Raw genomic sequence first — 17,936 nt, forward strand, 5'->3', positions numbered from 1 at the left:
GTAATATTATTAAAATAATCGATATGTAATATGACGTTCACCTACATACGCGCGTAGATTTATAATACCCGTATCTCACCGCAGCCATTTATCGTAAATTGCAGGCGCCAATTGACTTTCTGCTATTTACTCTTATCGGTTTTATTAATTGCCTGATAATCGAGAGCCGCGAATAAGGCGAAATAATTGCATGTCTTTCAGTTTATCGCCAAGGCCGCATCTGCCTGTCTTTCTTAATAACGCTCCCTTATCCGTACTTCGTCATTAGTTACGTCCTCACAAATTAATAATGTGCTTTACGGCTGACCTCATTTCTCTTCCGGGTTGATCTCCATTATATGGCCGTAATATTCATAAACTCCTATCGGTCGTGATCGCGACACACACCCATACACTTTCATTAATAAGATAATACTGCTAGAATCAATAACATTATTGTATTGTTTAACACGATTTATCAATTTAGATTAGATTATATTAGAATATGAAATGTAAGTTCAATAAAAGTTGTATTACATTATATTATTCCATATATATAATATATCTTATTCAATTCACGTCAATTTAGCAAATTAGGTTTTCTTAATCATTTGTCAAACGCATGAAATAAAATTAAACGACAATGCTGTGTGACATGAGGCACTGACAGAATTCGGAACGAAAAACTTTAACCAAGACGCATCTATCTATTCTCGAAGGAAAAAGAGGGGAAAACAGCCAAATCCCACGTGTATCGCAATGCGCCACGATAAAATAATCTCGAGTACACAGATACACGCCGTTGCTTTTTCTTTCTTATCGCGAAAGCCGACTTGAGCTGTTTTATCTCGCGAACGGGAGAAAAGAAGTTCAAGAGAGGACGAAGAAGGGGGGGGGGGCGGAAAGAAGAGAAAGCCAAAGAGAAAGAGAAGTAAGGAAAGAAACGCGCGACAGTCCGATTCTCGCGCGAAGAATCATGACGTTTCCCCACGAACGCCCATGCATATGCATGTGCAACAGGAGAGGGACTTTTCTCGGTGAGAGAGAGGCCAACGACTCTCTACATATTTATCTCCCGAACTCTCTCGTCTTCCACGGGTGGAAAGAAGCGCAAGACGGAGCGAGGCGACGGAGAGTGCGTTCCGTCGTCTCGTCACTGACCCGGGACAATGAACGAGGATTTTCTTAATGACGAGCGAACAGTAATACGACGAGAACGAACCTCGGACCGCAGCGACTTTTGCCGCCACTCGCCGTTAAACGAGACCCAGCGACGACGGGTCTTATCTCGACACTCTATTGCGGGATCGCTGATTGCTCCTCCCTTCGTTCGTTTAATTTACGATGAATCGCACGCGACGCCGCGCTCGGCCGACCCGCGACGTCTCGCGCCGTGAATGGCCGCGTGCGAAATAACGAGACGCCGTCGCATCGCCTCGCACATGACTGTCGCAGTAACTCACGACGCATCTGATTCACGAGACACGATTACGCGAGTGCTCGTAGGCCGCGCTGGCGTAAGGCTGAGTTATCACCCGACAATAAACTCCGAGCTTTGTTCGATTAATTTCTTTTTTGCGACGGGGTCGTCGTTACGTAAGCGCGCTTCTCCGTAAACGGTTTTGCGCAATACAGATAATTCAGAAGTTTCCCAGACGTAGGTAACGCATACGCGCGAAATCTATAATAAATAAGAAATTATCCGAAGAGAAATCTGAATAAGAAATTATTCTCCCGATGTAGCGATTTTTATAATGTAAGAGTTCGTACGAATTTCAAATGTATCTCCCCCCCCCCAAAAATAGTCCATCTAAAATAGTCTGAATAGATTGAATTTTTTAAATGTACCTTTCGTGTTGCGATTATGACAGTTACGTTCCGAGTTCTCTTTACGAAAGTAAAACATGTTTGCAACTTCATTCCGTATTCTACAACCCTAACTTGCCATGCAGCGGTATATGTTGCAGCTTGACCGTTTGAATGCTTCATTCCTTCGCGTTGCGTGTTTCTTAGACAGGCAACAGACATATTTCCAAGATACCATTCTCGGAAGACGGTGGCAGGCGGAATGCCAGTCTTAAGAGTTGATGTTTATTCAACAATATATATACTTAAATAATTCATACTTGACGCGAGTGAGATCGCTCGGTCTAGATATACGCCTCGGTCCCAATCCTCCACGCTTGTACATCCAATCATACGTGTTACTCGTCACCGAATATTTAAAACTGTTTAACATGCATGCGCGTACCAGATGAAGTATAAATGAAGCGCATCGCCGGGATATCTGAATAATTACCCAAGCTGAAGTACCGGGTCGCAGCCCGGTGATGTGGGTAGCAAAATTTGCGATGACTTTTGCATCGCTGCATGTGCGCTTGCAGGTCAGAGGGACACCGTTAGAAGATGACGAGAAAAAGACCCGACGCAACTTGAAGCACTGCCACGAGCACGGTGTCGGTGGCGTTACATCGCACCGCGCGCGCGTCTGCGGGCGTCCATTTACATAACGAGATTATTTCATTTTGGCCGCGAATGGAGTCGTAACCCTAAATGTAAATTCGAGACACGTGAAAGGCGTGCGATCGGAGTGTTTGAATACAACGAACCCTCGATCGTGATCGCGCACGCCCTTTCGGTAGGATTTCATAGCGGCGTGCACAGACGCGGGGTGGCGGAGAAAGGGGGAAGCTTGCGCTCGTCGTGACCGAGAAACTCGATGACTGTCATAATCGCGTTCGCTTTTCTCGAAGGCTTGATGACAGATAAGAGAATTAGATTTCGTCGCTCCCACGAGACACCGCGACCGAATTAATTACTCCCGACGCTCCTTCGGTGCGTACGTGATACACGAAATTCTAAATTGTATATTAAAAAATATACATAAAGAATTATAATTAATTATTATAATAGTTATCTTCTACTAGATATCACACAATAATTATACCCTCCAATCTTTTTATGGCAATCTGCAAATTGAATTTGTTCTTCAGCAAGATTTGTTATCGCGAAACCAACGACATGTTTCACTTACCGAATCACTTGATATTACGAAAATATACCGATAGCGTATCGATCCGGTAAATTAGGACAGCGAATAATTCAACATCACGTGGACATAATCTAATCGCGCAAACTGATTTATCCGTGGCAGACTCAAAGAAAGCCGGCAATAATTCATAACGATGATTTTATTAATCAAGTGGCCGTATTTATCCATATCATACAATCGCAAATATAGGTGCATCGGTAACAAGGGCTTTGGATATTGCATTACCTAATTATCCATGTAAATGAAGCAGCCGTTATTCGAATAATAGAATCAACTACTCAACATACACTAGGATATGCAATTAACCCCTTCATCGCACTAGTAGCCATAAATTCGTCGATGTGATAAATTATCTGGACCAGATAATGCAATCCAGGACAATCGTTATCGCTCTTATTGTTTGATCAAAATATTCACCCCAGCGAAATAGATAGATATCATTGTAGAATAATATTATAATATTACCATCTATGTTATTTAATGACAACCCTAATATTGTAATAATATCTACAATGGTATATATTATTACTACCGCATAATAAACGAGCAAAATTAAATTAAAAAAAGAAATCAGTGTCACAAAGGTTCTCTAATAAACTATGAGCCTATTTATGAACTTTATACGCGAACACGAAATTATACAATATTCATTATATATCTATAACGTGCACAATATAAATATTTCTAAATATATTATTTCTAATAAACTTTTTGTAATTTTAATGTGCAATAATGTAGTACTAGATACTAGATCTTATATCTGATTCAAATAACGTAATGCCTTGCGTTTTTTTCTATTAGTTTTTATCCCTTTAAAATGTGCTTTTTGAGAACATATTTTACTGAAAATTTAGACCTATATCATACTTAGCGATTTATGAAGCCGACAATATTATACTCTTCTCGTACAAAATAGCCAGATTTAACCGGTTGGACAGCACGTCGAAAGTTATACGAAAGTGGGCCAACTAGCTAGAAGGCTTCGCTTTGGAGGGTTTGTAATCGCATGTAAGCCCCCCAATCCTCATCTCGGTCCGCTAGGATTCTCCAGAATGGGGGGTGAAGAGGATTCATATATCGCGATACAAGGGGGCCGCATACCGCGGCGATGTTACGCAGCGCACAGTTACGCGAAACGCAGGATGACAGAAGTGCAAACAATGTGGCTAACGCGAGAGAAAAAGCACATTCCGCAATACAGTAGCAAATTTAATCAAATTTTGAGGCCGATGCATTTTGGTGATTAAAATATATAAATTTTGCTAGCAGTATTTTGAAGGAATGCGGTTATTAAAATTATTATTCCTACGTTACAAAAATTACAAACATATAATCTACTGTACAGGACATTTTAATTATAGATATGAGTCATTATTATTATTAATAATTTTGTACTTTTTGTGAATATATTTTGTATTATTTTGTACACGGGCGAAATTTGCAGGGCTCGAAATTTTCAATACTTACGTCGTGTCTTTTTTACTCGGCTCAAAGCCTCCCTCTTCGCTATGAAACCTTGAACAAATTCAAGCACCACGCTTTGTTCGGCTCGCTGAATCATTAATGACCGCCGCGTCCTAAGAGCACAGTTGTTGCATATCCAACGTAACGCGAAGGGAGTCGGACATCGAGCGTGACATAAATATGTAATATAACGTACCGGCGTGAAAAATGTACTCCGGATTATAAGGGCGGGACGCGCTCTTTTTATACCGTGCTGTTGTCCGTCATCCTGCTCTGTTCAATTTTCCGACGTTGTTCGCACGGCGAAAAAGAAACGCATCGCGCCACTTTATCACAGCAGCGAGCATTTAAATAGTAAATAATTTTCATCTACGATGGTGGCGATGAACGATTCTTTAATCGAATTAAACGCCGTTTCAATGCCGGCTAATTCGCGTCGGCAACTTTGATCGGAGTTTGGTAGGAATAAATAGAGCGCAAACGGATTGCAAAATTAACGGCGGTGTAACGCGCAACTCTGCTCAACGCACGTCAAATTATTTTAACACATAACTGGATTTACATTTCCGAGTTGTAGACGGAAAAATTTCAACATCTCTTCACCCTGGAATTATTTACAATAACTGAAGAGGATCATTCCAAAACATCCACGTTTAATTCTACATGAAATTTTGACTTAAAATACAACTGTAATTTATAGATTTATATCATAGAAATCTATTCAATAAAAATCTTTGTATGTACAGCCTAAAATATTTCAGAAAATTTGAGAAAATGTCCATTTAAATTATTTAAGATGTTTTCGCACAAATCGTTGTTTGATTAAAATCTTGGAAAAAACCCTTCTCAACTGTAAGACGTGAAGGATATCTTGAAGGAAGCAATTGATTGCGGCAGATTCGAGATTTAGTTAAAGGCAGCAAGGTCGCGTGCCCTTCTTTCGTGTTCGCTCATGGCAGATAATCGCGCGCAACCGATATATCACCAATATTTTTTTTCGTAAGATCTATTATTAATTCCCTCATAAATCCAAGTGGATACTTCGTTGAAAGGGATCGGCCGGATTTATCGTTCGGCAGGTAGAGCGATATGACGATATAACTCTGGCACAAGGCCGCAAAGGCGACCCTTCTCTCTCTCTCTCCTGTCGCTCTCTCGTTTCCTCTCCCGGTCTGCCCTCGCCATTTTGCTCGCTCTTTTCTTCTCGAGGGGTTCGAGGTTGCGTTGAGCAGATCGGATGACGCGGATGAGTGCAGCGTGCGGCACAATGCAACGCGGCAGATGTGCCCTCGCTCAATGGAATCGTAGGTAGGTACTCGGGTTTTCTCTCTTCTCGAGTAGTCGCGCTTCAGCTTCATCCCCGTCGCTCTCTTACTTCCTTTTTCATCGAGTTTCCTCTCTCCGTCCTCGTTCTCTCCCTTTTACGCGCGTCTGTGACCAAATCGCTCCTCTCTCCGTTCCTTCCTTTTTTCCTCGTTTCTCTCTTTACCCTGTGCTTTATCTTCCAACATTTCTCCCCTCTCGCACGCTCGTTCGCGTATGCCCGCGCGAATTAACGAACTCGGCCACGGATTTCTATTACGGGTAGATCCGGCTCTCTCGGGCCTCACCAGCTCGGATATAATAGATTCGAGGCGACAGCAATTTCAGATATGAGAGTCCAAACGAATCGACAGTATTCGCGCGATTACACTCTTTTCCTCTCCTTCTCACGGCAGGCGCAATAAACTTGCCTCGTCGCCTCCTCGCCGGGATTTTCCTGAATGAACGGTATGCACCTGGGCTCCAATTCCCGCGCTCGATGTGCTTAAAAATCCGGAATGCTATCCGCGAATGCAATCATTTCCGGTGCATGTGCGACGTCTCGTTAATTTATTGAAATGTGTCGCGCGGATTTTCTATTAAATTTGCACACTCCACGCTTCGCGTCGCGTTCGCTCGCGCTGTTATGATGATATAAGCAATTCAAATGTCATAATTAAAAAGTGAGATATACTCCTGTATGGCGAAACCAGTAGATAATTAAAATAACAGAGATAAAATGTAATAATAAGATAATATATTTTTTTAATATAGTAATGTACAATATTATTATTATGATATATTAAATTCAGTGCCTTTAGATATTATTAAATATTTTTACTAATATTTAAATTTAATTAATTAGTTTTATTACATTTTATTACCGTACAATTATTATATTATTTATGTAAAAGTTACCACAATTCATATAAAATTTTTTCTCCGAGACGTTTTACGAGAAACTCATAAAATTTATGTTACCATAAAAGCTACGAAGGGTGATATAGCAATGCAATGTCGTATCGTGTATCGAATGCGAGATCGTTACACGCGTATACCCACTTGTTTGTTCCTCTCGCTCGAAACCCCCCCATATCTCTCGCCCTCGTATGAGCCAGACGTACGAATTATTACTGGCAGAGTGAGCGCGCGAGAGTGGTTCGGATATAATGGACTCGAGACAACCGAATTTTTTTGAAAGTACGCGCGACACTCGAAAGCAATTGCGTGTAAGTGCCGGTGTTTCGATACCTTGTGCGCACCCTTCGTCAAGGGTTTCAATTGGGAAGTGCATTTCAATTGAGAATACCGTCTGTCGCTTGTGTCTCGTAAATTTTGACGCGATGCATGCGCCTTAGACAATGCAAAATAACCCGTAATTGCGAGTAATTGCCTGCTTGCAATGCGCTGTTAAGTGTGTGCGCATTAGGCGCACGCCACATCAATGACTTCCTTAGTTCTATATACAAAAATCTGCAAAATGTCACATTTGAATGCACTAAAGACATTTTTACACACTGAATAAATTGGCACATCTATCTCGAATTTTCACCGGTTAATACATCGATCGAGACATTTATGACGACTCACTGACGCTCAAAAGATTCGCGTGAATTTTCACGGAACAATAGACAGCCGCGCGCTTTTCGTCGGAAAGAAAAAATAAAGCCCGTCTGTCGAGCCGGTATATTTTCTAGAAATATTGGCCGTATCTACGATAACGATCCTGCGCTCATAAATATCGAAAATGTGGAGAGCGCAGCCGAGAGCGCGAGCTGTTATTTTATAAAACTGCAGGACTAATGAACCGCGATACGGAGTTAATCGCCTAAAAGCGCGTCGCGAAACCTCGCACGTGTATGTGTGTAGGTACATATATATGTGTATTGACGTGTACGTTCGAGGTGAGCGTTCGAGAAGGGTTTAGTTATAAGACCATGGATTTGCATCTCGGTGAATAGCAACGTTCGAGGCTTTAATGTCCCGGCCGTGCGGCTTTCTCTCTCTCTCTCTCTCTCTCTCTCTCTCTCTCTCTCTCTCTCTCTCTCTCTCTCTCTCTCTCTCTCTCTCTCTCTCTCTCTCTCTCTCTCTTTTGCTCTGTCTCCCCTATCGCGAAAGGGGGAGGGCGCTTTCGGTGAAAGCCGAGCGGCGGAATAACTCTTTTTCGCAATTACTTCGGTGCCTTTGGCGCGCGCTGAAACGCACACCGTATACGTACGTACGTATGCGCGCGTACCTACGCGATACGCGTGCACTGTGAACGTATACTGTATCGACTTTGCACACGCTGAATCGCATTACATATCGCGTAGAGCGCGATCAAAAGGCATTATGCGCGAAAACAATGTATTATTGTTAGAAATTAATTTAATATTGAAAACAATTTGGCTGCGTCGCGATGTATATTGGCACATGTATTGGCCGATCGCGAAGTTCCTTGTTAATTAAACGATACGCGCTGTATTTTATGTTCAAGCCGTACTGATTGGCGTAATTATTACAGTTAACATTATACCACCCGAGTCTCCATTATGATTGACATTGCTGAAGTGATTCGCCTTTAGTGCGACGCTCCGCGTGTTGAGTCAATTATGTACGCCACATAATATCGTCGAAATACGATACTCTTGCTCGGCGATATCGCTTCTTGTGCGACGTCACTTCACCTTTCGCGGCCTTCTTCCATCGCGGTCCTTATATTTGCGCCTCTGTGTCTCGCTTTCGTCGAATGCGCGATGTATGCGGTTCGTTATTCCGCATTGATGATGCGAAAGCGCAACCTTCTCCCAGAGCTGCATTAAACGGCGTTAGCAGCCGCGCACTCGAGCAGGAGGTTTCACATGATCGAACGGATTCTGCTGGTCAAATAAACTCGATAACCGTGTCGCGCTGCGCTCTTTCGCGAAAAGGGCCGCCGAGACGTCAAACTCAAAAGGCTGGAGATTATTTCTGGCCGCAATCGATTCCCATCCCCGTTCCGCTCGTCGGACATCCGGAAAAACCCGGCATATGACGGTAACGTCTGCGACTGTCGATATCGGTTCTGAAGTCGGTGGTTTTCGGCAATATCGGAGACCGCTCACGCGCGCGCGCACGCCGCTCGTAGTTGGCAAGGACCAGTGATGCGCTGTCGTGGGAATAAAGTTGCGTCTGCGCACTAAGCAAACGCTTTGAACCCTCAGTAATTCACCCTCTTCTTTCACAATATCAGCTGATTTCAATTGTAATTGATTATAATGCACTATAATATGTCGTGTGTCATTAAAAACGCGGGAAAACTATCATATCCCCTATAGTACACCTAGATACATTTGTGGTAGCAGCCGACGTCTAGCTGTGACGTCAGCTTACGCATGCGCACGGAGGTTCCGTACGGGAAAAAATCCCACGACAGCGCATCACTGGCAAGGACGCGCGCGTCCGTTCCATTCTTCTTTTTTTCCCCCCTTTTTTTTCATTCGTTCCTCGTGTTTGGCCAAACTGGATATCCATGGTACTTTTCCACACGGTCCTTTGTAACTCGCAATGACCGCTTTTTCGTTCTTTTGTGCCCGGTAGTTTTGCATTGCCCGTATTTGCTTTCATTGTTTCTGCCGGACGCAACCGCGGCTCTCCCGCATTTTCATGCTTTTGATCTGACAACGCACATACCTCCGCCCACGTACCTTCGATGATAAAAAGAGGAGGGAGAAAATGGAGAAGACGGAGAGAGATATGGGAGAGAATCGACGGGAGGGGTGTGGGAGTGACGAAGCGACGATCCTGTGTGAAACGAACTATGTCGTCAAACGGTGCCATATCGGTAACTTTTTACGTACGCCAACGTTCACCCGCTCTATGCTGCGCGCACGATTTTCGGCGCTCACGGCAATTTAATACAACTAGACTTTCAACCGAAAGCGTATTAAGCGCTTATAATATTCATTGCGGAATATAATCGTGAGCAACTCAAAGAACTTGCGTTTTACGCCAAAAATTTAATAAAAATTGTTCTTCTGTTACTTCGTTGTCTGCGGAGTTTTTGCTAACTAATAAAATTATAAATGGTTTTAAATGATTGAATTTTTTGCAAAATTCAATCCCAGTCTATTCCGTTTAATTTTTACTCCTTTCGTTATTTTAATTCTAGAAATTTCTTTATTTCAATTTTACATCAAATAGAAAATAACAGATAATAGCTTAAATATTATAATTACACAAAAAACTGAAACTGACTTCTTGACAAATATTAAACCTTTCGGAACGAAGGATTCATTATGGCTTAGGATTAAAAATGAGAAAAAATTTAAATATACAGATGGTAAGTGCATAAATGCATAAATGAGTAGCGCAAAATATACGAAAAGTGGCAGACGTCTCGTAGCTCGGTCGGAATGTCCCCCTCAAGTTTGCCCACTCGTGGATGGTGTGACTGCACCCTCCGGCAGCTACCCTTGGTGCACTTAACAGTAGAAGGGCTTGGGAGCACGCAGGACACCATCCACTTATGTCGCGGTTTCCCCATTGGCATCATACTAAACTAAGTGAACGAGAGAGAACGAGTATCGTCATTAACCAATTTCGCTTGTAAGCGTGTTGGAGAACGAAAAAGGACGACGCGAATTTGATATTCGGAATATGCATCCCCAATGTTATGCGCTCGTTACACGATACAACACGAGGAGCCTCGTTACTCTAGAAACAGGGGTAAATTTCCGCCCAACGCACCGCTGCAAGCGCAAACAACGTAGAAAATTATACGCGTATCTAATATGCGAATTTGATACTAGACCATTGAACGCGGATTTTCTGTTTGTATATGTGGAGTTTGACAGTAATAATATCAGAGAGATATTGTATAACAAAATAATAATATTAGAGAGAACTTACATAACAGAGTTGTTTCTATCATTTGCTTAAACACGTCAATTCCCTAGAAAGTAGACTGTGGATATAATTAATTCTCTGCATAAGAGCAAACGGGATGTTTCTAGACTGCTCATTGGCTTCCGACCCAGCTAAAGAACCTATTTAGCGATCACCTCGAGCGGAAGTGGTTGATTGACACAGTCGACAATTACACTTAGAGCGCCCGTCGCGGTGCAAACGGAAGTTGGCAGTAATCAGTAGCGAAGCGCAGAATTACGGCGAACGTTTAGGATCTCCTCTCCCTTCGCGATGATCCCATTTCGCTCGCTCTGATCCGCGAAACAAGCCGTGAATTTTTCATGGAAAATGTCTCCCCAAGCGGATTTGCGTTTTTCGCGCGTATCCCCAACAACGAAATAATTAACGGGCGTAATCACGTCTTCCCCGCCGGTAGACTTCAACGGCCTTACGCGCGTCTAGACGGAATATACGCGGTCTCGCAAGCCGTGTTGGAGCAAAAGTACCGAGCGGCACAAAGGGATTATAGGAATTAATGCTGTTGCACGTCGGCGCAAAAACCGGACTGCACCGAAAGCTCGAAAACGCTTCCTGTTCCCACATTCGTCAGTGTTTACGAGCGGCACCCTGCCACGATGATCCGTGCAAGCGTTACGTATGAACAATGAGCAGTATTCTATTGGGATGCAACAATAGCGCATTGTGGCGCAACACGGAGAATGAATATTCAAGATACACGCGCGGCGTGCGCGAGCGCGCACGTTAAGTCGCAATAACGAAAACAGTTTTCGGCCGCACAACGCGCGAATACGATTTTCGTACAGCTGTCGCTCTCTTTTTCCCTCTCTCTATCTCTCTCTCTCTCTCTCTCTCTCTCTCTCTCTCTCTCTCTCTCTCTCTCTCTCTCTCTCTCTCTCTCTCTCTCTCTCTCTCTCTCTCTCTCTCTCTCTCTCTCTCTCTCTCTCTCTCTCTCTCTCTCTCTCTCTCTCTCTCTCTCTCTCTCTCTCTCTCTCTCTCTCTCTCTCTCTCTCTCTCTCTCTCTCTCTCTCTCTCTCTCTCTCTCTCTCTCTCTCTCTCTCTCTCTCTCTCTCTCTCTCTCTCTCTCTCTCTCTCTCTCTCTCTCTCTCTCTCTCTCTCTCTCTCTCTCTCTCTCTCTCTCTCTCTCTCTCTCTCTCTCTCTCTCTCTCTCTCTCTCTCTCTCTCTCTCTCTCTCTCTCTCTCTCTCTCTCTCTCTCTCTCTCTCTCTCTCTCTCTCTCTCTCTCTCTCTCTCTCTCTCTCTCTCTCTCTCTCTCTCTCTCTCTCTCTCTCTCTCTCTCTCTCTCTCTCTCTCTCTCTCTCTCTCTCTCTCTCTCTCTCTCTCTCTCTCTCTCTCTCTCTCTCTCTCTCTCTCTCTCTCTCTCTCTCTCTCTCTCTCTCTCTCTCTCTCTCTCTCTCTCTCTCTCTCTCTCTCTCTCTCTCTCTCTCTCTCTCTCTCTCTCTCTCTCTCTCTCTCTCTCTCTCTCTCTCTCTCTCTCTCTCTCTCTCTCTCTCTCTCTCTCTCTCTCTCTCTCTCTCTCTCTCTCTCTCTCTCTCTCTCTCTCTCTCTCTCTCTCTCTCTCTCTCTCTCTCTCTCTCTCTCTCTCTCTCTCTCTCTCTCTCTCTCTCTCTCTCTCTCTCTCTCTCTCTCTCTCTCTCTCTCTCTCTCTCTCTCTCTCTCTCTCTCTCTCTCTCTCTCTCTCTCTCTCTCTCTCTCTCTCTCTCTCTCTCTCTCTCTCTCTCTCTCTCTCTCTCTCTCTCTCTCTCTCTCTCTCTCTCTCTCTCTCTCTCTCTCTCTCCCTCCCTCCCTCCCTCCCTCCCTCCCTCCCTCCCTCCCTCCCTCCCTCCCTCCCTCCCTCCCTCCCTCCCTCCCTCCCTCCCTCCCTCCCTCCCTCCCTCCCTCCCTCTCTCTCTCTCTCCCTCCCTCCCTCCCTCACCGTCGAAACGCGAAACTAATTTCCACCCGCAGAACGCAACCTGTATTGCGTATTATCCGTCAAGCTTCCTTAAGGATCGCACGCGCTCCATAGACGAGAGCGCGAATTAGTGTACCTCGTTACGCGAGTCTATAGCCTGTTCGTTAAGCAATTTCTCGTATACCGAGCGAGATGCGCAGTTAGATGGGCGGATATTCAATATCGAGTATTTCCTTGCTCGATATACGCACGTCAAAGCACAGACGTGCCCATTTAGCGAGAAGAAATTAATAACCAAATGTGCTCTTTGTACGTATCGCTTCGCGCATTATATCGAGTGTAATTACTGTGCCGTCGAATTCATAAGCGCATCTGCGCTTTTAATATGTAAATCTTGATTGCTTACATAAAAAGTCCCTTAATCCGATATCAATATCGGAATATGTATTACGCTCACCGACGATTGCTTCGCTACTGAATTTTCTCATTTATTTTACATCAACTGCCGAATGGAATCAGTGCTATTAACGCCCTATTGCGACGCGAAAAAAAAGCGATATCGACACTTCCACGCATCATTATACACGGCGCTATGCGCCCTGCATTTATTTTCATCCTTCATTTTATAAAGATTTTCTACGATCACTGTAATCCCACTCGATATCAATCAGTCAACATCGCGAACGAATGAGCCTGACAATTTAGATCTGATGGCGTCAATCACTGTCCGTCGGTTCGCCTGAGTACAATTCGGAGTCCACTTTTTCTCGTGGCATGTTTCCACACGCAGAGATATGGCCGTCGCGCACGTGTCTCCCCCGCGCGCGTCTCAGGAAAAAAAAAATAACGTTTTATTGCTTGTCAGACATTCATCCTTCCGCGTGACGTCACACACACGACGCCGTCCAACGTAGCAACAATTCGTTCGTTAAGCCTTTTTCCCGGTATTGCAGCAATCAGCCCAAGTCAGGACATTCGATACAGCCGTTCCACATCTCACATCGTCATACTCGTGAACGCGCAGATAAAGTAGTGGAAGCGTCTTCGAGATTGCCTCGTGCTTCCAAGAAAGGGCAGCTGAGTCGTGCCGTCGAGTATGATAGTTCCCCGTGCATACTGGAAGAGTTCCTATGCAGACCGTAAAAGCGCGTTTAAGTCGGCGCACGTTTCGCATGCATCTCGAAACTTTGCGTTTTCGGCCGTAAACTGTTGCTTACACGTCTTTCACGTCATTTTTTTCGAAAGCATCGAGGCAGTCTGCAAGATTCCCAGAGCCTAAAGCATTTAATGCAAAATTATTCTCAATCTTATCTTACGAGGCACACATACGCTGAATGATATCAAAGATCTTACACTGACTCAAGTTGTTACCGCACGCGTATAAACAAGTATTATCCTGTAAAATCTACACAAAAGTAACATAAGGCAAAAAGTAAAAATCTGCTGACAACGGTATCCAGTAAGGAGATATATTTAAGATCTCTTATCAATTGGTAAAATTCAAAAACTCAAATTTAAATTAAAAAATTCACAAATAAAGTTGCGAAATTGAATGAATTTATAAAACAACCACGATGGAATTTCACTAATGGTTTATCACGAGTATAATGAGTGCGCGACGAGCGAGCAGAGAGAAAACAGATCGAGAAATACCAAGCGCTCCATTGAGAGACGCGTACCAGGCTGTACTTCGAAACGCCTTGAGACACGGCCACTCGTCACAAGCCGTTAAGTGTTTCCGCGGGGCCAATTTTAATAACGTTGCGTCCAGAGAGGCACAACAAAGGCGGCCCCTGCCCGTTCCGGAGCGCTTTGACACCGATGTGTATTCATTCCTGCCCTTCCGCCCAGCCCTTCCGCCTTGTTTCCGGTACATCTCAGCGAGCATCCCCCTTTATACGCGCCCCGCATCTTCAATCATTACCCTCGGTACAATAAATGCGACTGAGCTGCCTCGATATAATTTACTCAGTTCTCTTCTGTTTCTTCGGTTTTCTGCTTCCACCTGAATACCTTCCGCCATTATGTTTGCGTTGTGTACATACAATGTACATCTATCGATTATATTTAGACTCACAGCAGAGCAGGTTCTACAAACGGCATTAGCAGGGGTTTCTATCGATGCCGCACGCATACACCTACCGTTAATGTCGTTCGATCGATTAGATGTTGCACTGTTCTGTGTACTCTGTTATCTCTCGAATGGGCGATGAAACATGACGTGTACATATTTCAAAGGACATGGAATTAACTATTAATCTTATTCCACGTCTTGAGAAATAGTTCTTAATTTTTTTCACTCGCTATCGTCCCGAATTTAATTACTTTTCCATTCAATTAAAATATAACACAAAGAGAAATATAAAGCTTCTAAAAAATAGAATTTATTCTGAAAAAAGACTGTGCGGAGTAAAAACGTTTTTATATTCATGCTTCTTTCATTTTCGTCATACTATTATTTTTACGCACGCGTTTATTCTTCAAGAAACACAGTCATAATTGACGCGGAGTGAAAGAAACATTTGAGGAATCTATGGTGATACAAGCTCTACCGCGCGCATTCTCGCTTTTCATTCCTTCCTCCGCTTCTTTTTGTCGTGCCTTCCGGTCTGATTCACAGTCCGCCTTGCCTTTTGCCGCGACCGTCCCTCCTTTTTTTTTCTCTTCCCGAGACTGCTCCTTTACCACCGACTCCGTCTCCGCAGTCTACGAGGAACTCTAACGAGGACTCTCGGTCGACGAGTAATTAGGAGAGGCACTTGTTGAAGGAAACAATCGCCGAGAGTCAACACCGAGTCGGATGAGCGAGTAATTGTAAACTGTGAGAATCGTGTTAGATCACTGGTTATCTCGATTGCCAGTGATTGCCGGTATTTGCTTTCCGGAAGGTATTCTCGCGGACAATCTATTTGCTTCCGTCATCCGACATTCAATTTTGCGAAAGACAACCATCGCACGCTTACCATACATATCGCGCCGCTTTGTAATTCGTCGCGCCGAAATTGTTTCGTTCGTAACAATATTTAACAATAACACTAGACCCCGCGCTCATTCAATATTCAGCCAAAAATATCAGACGGTCGTTGATATAATCGCGCTTATGTTTACACGACGCAGCAGGCATGTTTGCTGCCTCCGTAATTGCGATATTTTATTCATCATCCGAGGTAATGAATCTCGGCATAATTGAGGGAATTCGTCGCATGAGAAACAACGTTACGTATAATTTTGTTATTTATGGGAGGAAATCAACGCACGGAAAATTTTCATTAGCGCTCAGCGTCGATCAAACGCGTTAATACGGAGCCGCCTTTATCCGGTACTTCCTCTATAACGTTGCACTCGTCTGAAGCTAATGAGAACTGACACAGGGAATAATTAGTAGGTACACTTCTTGGAGGAAAGCAGACATGTAATGCGAGACTCCGAGACAACAATGTCGGGTTGTACGCTGTATTTACTCCTGCGCCAAGAGCAGGAGTTACGATAACTTAAAAGTCATGCTCCGGGTAAAAATTAGTTCTCCGTGTAACTCCGCTTATCAACGTGACGTTTATGATTAACAATGTAATAATGTTAAAAAGGACGATGTAATTTTTTTTTCTTTTTTCGGAACGATAAAACGCACGTAAAATTTATTCCAACATAATACGCGACGTGTTTTCTAAAATGTGAACTGATTATAATTACATGTGTGCATTAAGTGCTTTCCAGCGCAAAGGCATTACATGCGCGCTCTTTGTATGAGAAAAGCGCCAGCGATAATCGACGATCGCTGTGTACTAACGATCACGTGCGGCTGAACTACGGTATTCTTCAATTAGTAAATTAGGTGGCGATATGCTGGACGTTACCACCAGGCCGCAAAGCAAAATTAATCCCACTGCATTCAAACAATATGTATCATGCATTGGACGCGTAATTGTTGGATAATGCGATTAAACTGGGCTCCAACAGGATTATCAGAATATACCGTGCATTTTTTTTTTGTCAAATTGCAAGGGTAACTTTGGATAAAATATTTATCAAATAATAAATAAATGATAAATTACGTACCTTAAATTTACATCGTCGATGCCGCCGGTTTTTTCCCCCTCTCAATACTCGATGATTGCTCTTCCATGGCACTGAAAAGCACAGAAACTAATTACGATCGCGCGATATTTTTACACAACGCTAATCATTTTCTTGACATGATTTTTATCGGATCGTAGCTCCGTGCGATTGCATGCTTTGACGAGTTTTTTCTTTATTATGATATGACAAAGTTCGCATCGGAAAAACGTTATATATGGATTGTGTATAAAATACCGCGCAATTGTAATTAGGTTTTATACTTTATAAGTGCTATGGAGCAGCCATCAATGAACCAAGACGAAGAGGAAATCCGGACATCGATGTAGTAACTTTGAGGTAAATGTTTTATTATTTATTTATTATAAAACACGCCAGAAAAGGCTATAAAAATCAAAAGTGCGGATATTAAAACGCAAACAATATTACAAATTAATATACATTAAAAATATAAAAACATTTTAGCCTAATTGTGGACCCTTTTCAGTTCGACGGAATGTAACGAAAGAAGAAAAGAGTTGAGGTTATATTAAATTATCAAACTTATATACAATAATTAGAACCGATGAAAATAGGATGAATTTATCTGTAATAATCACGCATAAAAAAAAAAAAAGATTGGATTGACTTACCGGCACGCGATTCGCAGCAGCAGAGTTGTTCATTGTTGCGATCTGTAACAATACAAATATATCTAAATTATAGCAGAGAGTTTAAAATAATTATTACATATTATGATACGATTAATCCGAAATATCCTGTATAATATGCACAAAATGTGTATAAAGTTTGTTTAATGATAGACTGTCGATTTACCGAATCGCTTTTTTCTCAGAGAAAATATGTATGCAATAAATGACGATTTTGCAGATATGAGATGTAACATCCCGTGATATATACACGAAAGACACACTTGTTAGCACAGTTCTCGTGTGTCAATAAAAGTGACAAACGGCGGCTGATCCGATCACGTATTCGTATCGTATGCGCAATTCCCATATGGGCCGCTCTCCTTGCATCTCCTCTCATGTGTCGAAAGCGGTCATAAAAAAAATCTGGGTCTCGATGAACTTGATTTATCGGGAACCCCTATGTAACGTGCGCTATTTTTATCCCAGTATTAAAGACGAAGAGTATCTCCGATCGGCGGCGGGGTATATTTCTTCCAATACTATTTCACGTCATCGCAATCTAGTAATACACGCGCACCCGGTTGTTTGAATTTACATGACGCGTCGCGAGATCCCGTCATAAAATATTGATTAAA

General features: G+C 43.0%; 2 protein-coding genes across 2 annotated transcripts in view; one reads left to right on the plus strand and one right to left on the minus strand.

Annotated features, from left to right (window-relative positions):
• Positions 1 to 17,338, minus strand: part of LOC105668537 (uncharacterized) — a 111,955-nt gene extending 94,617 nt beyond the window's left edge. Inside the window, exon 1 of the mRNA XM_012360972.2 lies at positions 17,302 to 17,338. Within this exon, the coding sequence (XP_012216395.1) occupies positions 17,302 to 17,334 (33 nt within the window). The 5' untranslated portion in view covers positions 17,335 to 17,338. The remainder of the gene's footprint in view (positions 1 to 17,301) is intronic.
• Positions 1 to 17,936, plus strand: part of LOC105668533 (discoidin domain-containing receptor 2-like) — a 135,866-nt gene that overhangs the window by 19,087 nt on the left and 98,843 nt on the right. The gene's annotated exons all lie outside the window — the stretch shown is intronic.

The sequence above is a fragment of the Linepithema humile genome, chromosome 1 (genome assembly GCF_040581485.1).
Source record: "Linepithema humile isolate Giens D197 chromosome 1, Lhum_UNIL_v1.0, whole genome shotgun sequence".
Classification (NCBI taxonomy): domain Eukaryota; kingdom Metazoa; phylum Arthropoda; class Insecta; order Hymenoptera; family Formicidae; genus Linepithema; species Linepithema humile.